This window comes from Trifolium pratense, linkage group LG2 (genome assembly GCF_020283565.1).
Source record: "Trifolium pratense cultivar HEN17-A07 linkage group LG2, ARS_RC_1.1, whole genome shotgun sequence".
NCBI classification, from domain to species: domain Eukaryota; kingdom Viridiplantae; phylum Streptophyta; class Magnoliopsida; order Fabales; family Fabaceae; genus Trifolium; species Trifolium pratense.
Window position 1 is genome coordinate 25,006,087 of NC_060060.1, and position 8,302 is coordinate 25,014,388.

The 8,302-nt window shown below is 34.1% G+C and overlaps 1 protein-coding gene across 1 annotated transcript; it reads left to right on the top strand.

Annotated features, from left to right (window-relative positions):
• The first annotated feature begins 1,270 nt into the window (after positions 1 to 1,270).
• On the top strand, positions 1,271 to 4,374 carry LOC123909424 (protein SPIRAL1-like 2). The gene is made up of 3 exons (XM_045960255.1): positions 1,271 to 1,407; positions 3,074 to 3,350; positions 4,071 to 4,374. Exons 2-3 carry the CDS (start codon positions 3,111 to 3,113, stop codon positions 4,155 to 4,157), a joined length of 327 nt encoding a protein of 108 aa, XP_045816211.1. The 5' UTR covers positions 1,271 to 1,407; positions 3,074 to 3,110; the 3' UTR covers positions 4,158 to 4,374.
• Positions 4,375 to 8,302: the final 3,928 nt, after the last annotated feature.

Sequence of the window (8,302 nt, forward strand, 5' to 3'; positions counted from 1 at the left end):
TAACTAACTTTGCGAACAACAAAACCAATCATTAGTTGTTTCAGTGGTGATTAATGTTGAACTTGATAGGGAGGATCATGGTTCGATCTCCATAACTACAATCAGGAGGGAGCTGGAACGACTTGATGTCAGAACTGACCCCTTAACCAGATTAAACTGGTGGTGAAAAGAAAAAAACTTTACGAACAACAAAGATTTCAAATGATCAAAGTTTTAAGTCTAGCTTGCAAGCTTCAAAACAAAATAATCAAAGTGCAAAACCTTGAATTAACTAAAGTTATGATTCACATAATAAGAAGGTTAGGGCGTATTGGTTGGGTGTGTTTGATTAGTCTAAATTCATCAATCGATTCTATTTCTTTTTTCTCTCATTTCTTTCTATCCAACTAAACATAGCATTAAAGAGCCTAAGCAAATCAAAGTTTTTTTTTTGTAAGAAGGTGAAAAACACATCAAAGTTATAATTAATTAATCTGAGTTCGATAATTATAAAGTATATTGTGAATTTTACAGGGTGTGAGATATTTTTTTTTTTTTGGTAAAGAGGGTGTGAGATGTATTATTTACTATTTAGGGTAAAAGGTAAAAAACTTAGGATGAATTTGGTGAATGTACATAATTTTAGTGATTTTTTATTTTTTTATTTTTTATGTGGGTTGAATGATTTATTGAGCTGTGTCTGAGGAAAATCGTTATTCATATTTTATCTTCAATTTTGCAATTTTACAAATCATTAATACTCATTTACTTACCCAATTCAAATCGTCAAATTGAGTGAATCGAAACAAATATGTACACTTCTGCACATATTAGTAAAAAAAAATGTGTCAAAAAAAAGTAAAAAAAAAATAAAATACTGCATGAGCTTTGAAAATATCATTTTTTATAATAATTAAACTTATATATACATGTACGGTTATTAATAAATACATACAATTCGTAAATTATACCTCTGTTAGTTACTCTTATTTTTTTTCAATAAAATTAATTAATGTTATATTTTTGGAAGCTAAAGTTTATATTTTTTTAAATAAATTTTGTACATAATATATATTAAATTTATTGAAAAGAGAAAGTGTGTGCAAAAAAAATTATCGACGGGTTAAAATGAAGATATAATAGAATAGAAAGATAAGATGAAAAATACACTTCGTTAATTTGATGTTATTATTCGAAAAAGACTTTTAAAGAAGACTAAGGGAAGTATATATGAATATGAATATGAATATGAATATGAATTTTATTTATTTATTTTAAGAAATATGAATTATTTTTTTGATAAGATGAATATGAATTATTGAAATGTGAGAAGCGCTATTTATAACGCACATACATCTATTCTTATACCCACTACTAACCACTCTGCCCTGTCCCTTCCATTTTCCAGATCTGCTTCTCCAACGAAAGGTAACTCTCTCTTTCCCTTTTTCCATTTCCAATTAGGGTTTATATATCATCATTCATTCGCTTCCATTTTCATCCAAATTCCGTTCATAATTTATCTTCTGGATCTCAAATCCCCTCTCCTTGTACGTACGCCATTTATATTTTCGTTTGATCTATGTGTTTTTTTTTTTTACGTGAGATCCATTTCGATGTTTATTCTCATTTGTTCAGATCTATTTTCAATTTTCGTTTTTATATTTTCTTGATGATCTCTGTATCTGTGAATTGTTGATTTCGAGATGATTTGTTTTTTGTTATGCCTTTATTTTCGGATCAACATTTATTTGATTTAATTAGATTTGATTCGTTACTTTGTGCTTATGATTTGAAATGTGAATGATTATACTAGCGTTCGTAGATTAGAGATGCATTGAAATCATCTAGAGAAAGAATTGAGGATAAGGATTCCTGAAAAAAAAAAGAAATGAGGTATTGTTATATAAAATGGTAAAGGATTCTGTGCATGTTGTGTGGTTTGTTTGGAGGATTACATAGGAACGGTAAATGGATCATAGGAATGCTTCAATTGGCTAGGCTTAGTTAAGGAATATAGACAAATTGGGACAAATTGCGAGTTAGAGCGCTTGCACACCTCTGAGTTAACTGTTCCTGTCAAAACTTTGATTATGATCTTTTTGAGTCATCCAAAATGCTAGTTGTCTCAGTTTATTAAAATTTTACTTTTGTTTGATAACACTAGAACTATGAAATATCTTATACTTTTTCCTTATTTTTAGATGAAAAGGGTAGGGTATGTAAGGAAGTGGGGGGAGGAAGTTAGGGATGTCTTTATTGGTCAGAAATAATGACAGAGAGATAAACATGAATGTTTATTCCATTTTATAATTTTGTGCTTGCTGCCTCTATTGTATTGTACATTGAAAATTCGTTATGATATATCTTTAAATGTTTTCAATGGGATAGAATTATGATAGTAACAAGATACATGTATTGAAGTAGGTATGGCATGAGAAATGGTGATAGCTCTTTATAGTAAGAGGGAAAATCAGAATGAGGACAGGAAGGACTCCTACCTCAAACCACAGGCTTGCCCAAACTATTCCTAAATATTTCCTTTACCCAACCCCATAGCCCATTCTGTTATTTCTCTCTCCCTTCTCCACCTACCTAGTCATCCTCTCTAACTGGATGTCTTCCCTCTTCTTTCTCTCGTACACATTTGGACCTTTATCATTGGGACTATGGTGACTTCTCCTATAAACCTTGGTTATAGGCCCATCAAATTACTTGATCAATTGGCCACTAGATTAAGGAATCTATGGTAGTTAAACATAGAACTAAGGTCAGTGTGCTATGGGGATTGTGTTGTTCATTTTTGGCTTGGTTGTTTTATTTGTGATTTATTATCACCAAACTTTGTAGTTGTTGCTAGTTGGTACTGATGGCTAGGTTTCCTTTGAAAGACAGAAATGGAAAAGAATGTGCTTGTTTGAATGCAAAGTCATTTGATTACTTTTCAGTTTTCAGTATGTATTTTGCAGTGATTGTTGAATGAAAAAGTAAATATTTATAGTTTCCCGTAGTTCGTCTCCTCCTTTTTCTTGTTATACTTATTCTGATCTAATAATTCCAATTTTCTGCAACTTGTTCACCCATGTCATGGCAGGGACTAAATTTTACTTTTCAGAAAGTAGTTGAAAGACATGGGTCGTGGAAATAGCAGTGGTGGTGGTCAAAGTTCATTGGGTTACCTTTTTGGTAGTGGAGAGGCCCCAAAACCAGCAGCAGCAGCAGCAACAACTAATGCCCAACCTGAAGTCCAGCCTGTAAATGATGCACCCCCTTCAAAACCAGCAGCTGCTCCTAGAACAATAGACCCAAGCAAGCCTGCTGGTATCAATAGTAATTCTATTGATGGCCTGAACACCGGCAACTTCATCACGGTATTAGTTGTGCTTGTTATATATAATTTATTCTTTTCCGTGTTAAGCGATATTAGAGTGATAGTTAAAGACTGAACTGGTTTACAACATCATGAATATGAAAACACTGAGGAATAAATCTTGTGCACTGCTTACTTATGAAAGTAGATAATGGTAGTTTAGTATATTTGACTATCCCAAGTATATTTGGTAGTATTTTTTGTTACAATAATGAACTTGTCTCGACCCTTTTCCTTCCGCTTGTCACCACATGTGTTGAAGAAGGAAAGAAAAATCACAATCAAGAGTTAGATTCTTCAATACCTAAAATTAGAAATATTATTGATCTATCTATTCTGTAAATGTCACGTGTATATCAGGCTGTTAGCACTGATCTATGTATGTTCATACTTCATAATGATTAAGGTTGATATTGATTGTTGACCTTTTTTAAACTGGTATATCAAAGTACCATAATGACTTTTATGTTAGTGATAGGGTATCTGTCTTGTTATGTAAACTGAACTCAACCCTGCATATGATGGAAAAGTGTTTTTTTTGTTATTTTTGTTGTACTAGACAGTGATATCTTGCAAGTTGCAACTACGTTAATACATGACTTCTGAAAAAAATCTGAAGAATTAAATGAAAACTAGAAATCTTACTGTAGCTTTTCTGCCTGCGGATAGATTTCTCTGGAATTATTTTGATTGATATTTTTCTTTGTTGATTTGGCTGTAGGACCGACCCTCAACCAAGGTTCATGCTGCACCTGGTGGAGGCTCTTCTTTGGATTATCTCTTCGGTGGACCTGGTAATGGAAAATGATACCTCGTTTGGGAAGCTTTCACTTGAGAATGATCTCTGTTAAAAATTTAAAATTCAAGTTGTGTGAACAAAATGGGTGATGTATTATAGTTTATGGTTGTTGGGATAAGTTGATCAAAAATATTATATTTTAGATGTGCTTAACATCGATTAAAAAGCTGTGTTTGTCAAACAAGTTTCTATTATCAATTGCATATTTGCTTTAAGTTCTGTATTATATGCTTTCTTAGTAGTTATTTTAATAATGTTAACATGCACCGAATTTTATTGATACAAATGACTTGAGCTGAAATTGAGGCACATTAAGCTGGAGTTTAGTTCGAGTTCGACCATGAATTTTTCCCTTTTTATTATTATATAAAAGTATAATCCACATGTATTTCCAAGTTGTTATAATAATAATAATCCACATGTATTTTGGCCTGGTTAAAGCTTGAAACAGTTGACAACTTTATAGTATAATTTTGTGAAGTTATTTAATTATGTAGACATTTATGTTGAGAAAGCAATTCAATCCCTCCAAATGCTGCAACAGATGTTGGAGCATCTGTCACCACATTTGTCTTCACTGTTTGTATTGTGTTTGTTACTTACTTTGCAAGTTAGTATTTGATGTTAGTTAGTTGTAACAGTTAGTTATAACTACTTTGTGTATTGATTGGTTAGTTGCTAACTAACTATGTCAGTTAGAGTTAGTTAGCTTGTTTGTTAAGTAATTGTACAATTTGTAAACTCTATAAATTGTACCAAAGTCAATAATAAAATCAATGCTTTTGATAATCTCTTTCTCTCATCTCTATCACCCTCTTCCACTCTAACAAGTGGTATCAGTTAGCCTTTAGGTTTTCGATCAATTCCATTCCCTTTACACAGAAAATTCGTTCTTTCTTGTTCTATTGTTCATTGATTCATCACGATGAACAATAACAGTAATTCTTTGCCTGCAAATCTTCCGATTCTAGATGGAAAGAATTGGGATCAATGGTGTGTGAAGATGAATGTCATCTTTACCTATCAAGAAGTTGAAGAAATCATCAGTACTGGGTTTGAGCCTCTTGCAGCAAATGCGACTGAAGCTCAACAAACGGCATTCAGAGAAGTGAAGAAAAAAGATAGTAAGGCTCTGTTCTTGATTCATCAATGTGTAGATTCATCGAATTTTGAGAAGATTTCTGGTGCTAGAACAGCTAAGGCAGCTTGGGATATACTCAGTAATGCTCATGGTGGTGGAGATAAAGTCAAGAAAGTGAAGCTTCAACACCTTCGAAGGCAATATGAATTGCTAGGCATGATGGATAAGGAATCCATTGGTGAGTATTTTACTAGATTGCAGACTTTGGTTAATTCAATGAAAAACTATGGTGAAACTGTATCTGATCAGCAAGTAATTGAGAAGGTTCTCAGAACATTAAACCCTCAATTCGATCACATAGTGGTAGCAATTGAAGAATCCAAAGATCTTTCCACAATGACTGTGAATGAACTGCACAGTTCACTTGAGGCACATGAACAGAGGCTTCAAGAAAGGAAAGAAAGGAAAGATAACAAGGCAAATCAAGATCAGGCTTTGTATGCAAAGAATGGAGGTTCTTGGAACAAGAATGGTAAGGGAAAGAATAAATGGAATAAGAATAAGGGAAAGAGTGATGGCAGTCATGATCAGAATCATCATAATGGTGAGGAGGATCAGTCTGAATCTTCAAAGAATAAAACCAAGAATGGTGGAAAGAAAGGTGATAAGAGCAAGATTCAATGTTATAGTTGTGATAAGTGGGGTCATTATGCTTCTGAGTGCAGAAGCAAGGGAAAGAAGAAGCAAGAGAATGAGGCAAATCATGCAAGACACAATGATTCAGATTCAGATGGTGTTTTGATGATGGTGACTTCAAACTCAGAGAAAGATACCTCAAAGCTATGGTACCTTGACACTGGATGCTCAAACCATATGACAGGTCATCGAGATTGGTTATTGGAATTTGATGAAAATTTCAAAAGCAAAGTGAAGTTTGCAGATGACAGCACTGTATCAGTAGAGGGCAAAGGCAAAGTGATGGTTCAGAGGAAGAATGGTAATCACACTTTTGTCACTGATGTGCTGTATGTACCATCTATGAAGCACAACCTGTTGAGCCTTGGACAGTTACTTGAGAAAGGGTTCAATTATTCCACAAAAGATCACAGCATTGAAGTATTTGACCCTAAGAACAAGTTGATTCTGAAAGCTCCATTGTCAAAGAATAGAACATTCAGAGTAAATCTTCAAGCTTCTGCATTTCAGTGTTTTTCAAGTTTGATCACTGAAGATGAGAAATGGCTGTGGCATTACAGGTATGGACATTTGAACTTTAAAAGTTTGAATCACTTGTGTAATAAGAAGATGGTTGTAGGGTTACCACTGATTCACACACCAGAGAAGTTGTGTGAAGGTTGCTTTGTAAGCAAGCAACCCAGGAATTCATTTAAGAGTTCAGTGTACTCTAGGTCAAAACAACCACTTGATGTAGTCCATTCTGATGTGTGTGGACCAATTGAAGTTCCAACTCTAGGAGGTAGCAGATATTTTATGACTTGTGTTGATGAATTCACCAGAAAAGTCTGGATTTATCTGCTGAAAGAAAAGAGTGAAGTATTTGAAGGAAAATTGATACGATAAAAGCAGCGGAATTTTAAAATTTTCCTTTTGTGATCCTTACGAATGGTCATGAATTGTGTTTAGAGTTTTACCTTTTGGTTCGAAAACTCCCTTTAAATCACGAACGGCTATCGAACACTTCGAATCACGAACAAGGTCACGAACAAGAACCTCGAACCGTCACGAACAAGGTCACCACCAAGTCACCAACGAATTTGATCACAAGCGTTAAAGGTATAACGCCTCTAGCCAGTCCACACGAACAACAACCTTCAATGGAGTGCTAGCTCCAATGGTTTGAAGGGTTAGGAGAAAGGAGGCACAAAATAAGGATTAGGGTTTTTCACAAAAACTCTAGAAAGGTGATTAGGGTTTCTCAAGAGAGGAGAGAACAAAGGCTCATGAGAATGAGTAACAAAAGTGTGTAACTATTTCTCCTTACCACAAGGGTTCTATTTATAGAACCACTTGCCATGGCAAAATTACACTAAAGCCCTTTTAACTAAATGGGCTATAGTGGGCGCCATTCTCATGTAAATATGTCTAGTACATATTTGCACCCCCTTCTTGCTACATCATACCATATGATGTAATGCTCATTTTAATTACCATAATACCCTTATCATATTTCCTTATTTCTCCAAGGTGCACCGTACCTTACGGTGTTCCAATCTCACTAGATTGTTCTTATGTGTGTGACCCTGTAGGTTTCCGTAACATTGACAATTATAATAAATCACTATTTATTACAATAAACAGTGAGCGGTATCTAGCAACACATCACTGCTACTCAAGTTACGAGAAATTAACATGTGATCTAAACATAACCTCTTGTGATAATATCAGTGTGTATAATTACCCCTTTGCCCTTTATGTCTATATTGAACACAGAACATACTTGGTGTCATCTTTGTCCAGTTCAATATTGGGCCCATGACATTTATCCTGTTATGCAGGATTGGCAAATTCCATCTAGGTCACTACTGTCCCTCAGCATGCTTTGTGAAGTACCCATCAACTGCCTTTATGGTTATCCTGTTACGGACAACGTTAGATCAGCAACAAAGTACTTGACTCCACATCTAGGGTACAAAGTGGTTTCAGGTCTAAGGGCGGTTTACACCATTATCACCATGAGAGTAACTTATGACACTTTGCATAACTTTGCATGTAGTACTCTCATAGCGGGTCAATCCAGTATAAATATTACTCCTAATATTTATACCTACGTCAAGACTTGATAACTCCTTATCCCATGATCCATGAGATGTGATCATCAGTCTATCTTCATAATAGTCTTTATGCTTTAAGGTTATCCCCTTTACCTTAAAGCTCGACTACGGATACTTTAAGAATAGTGTCCTTATGTTTAATATTATCTCATGATTAAGTCACACTTAATTATTAAACGGACTTTCTATTCTAGGGACTTCATTATTTTGCAACCTTACAAATATAATAAAGAAATGCCATATTTATATTCAAACTCCTAAAGCAAATACTATGAAAATAG

What these genes read in the sequence shown, in the direction of transcription:
- LOC123909424 (XM_045960255.1), top strand. Translation starts at nt 3,111, where the DNA reads ATGGGTCGTGGAAATAGCAGTGGTGGTGGTCAAAGTTCATTGGGTTAC. An exon ending in ACACCGGCAACTTCATCACG is followed by an intron (nt 3,351 to 4,070) that starts GTATTAGTTGTG and finishes ATTTGGCTGTAG; the next exon opens with GACCGACCCTCAACCAAGGT.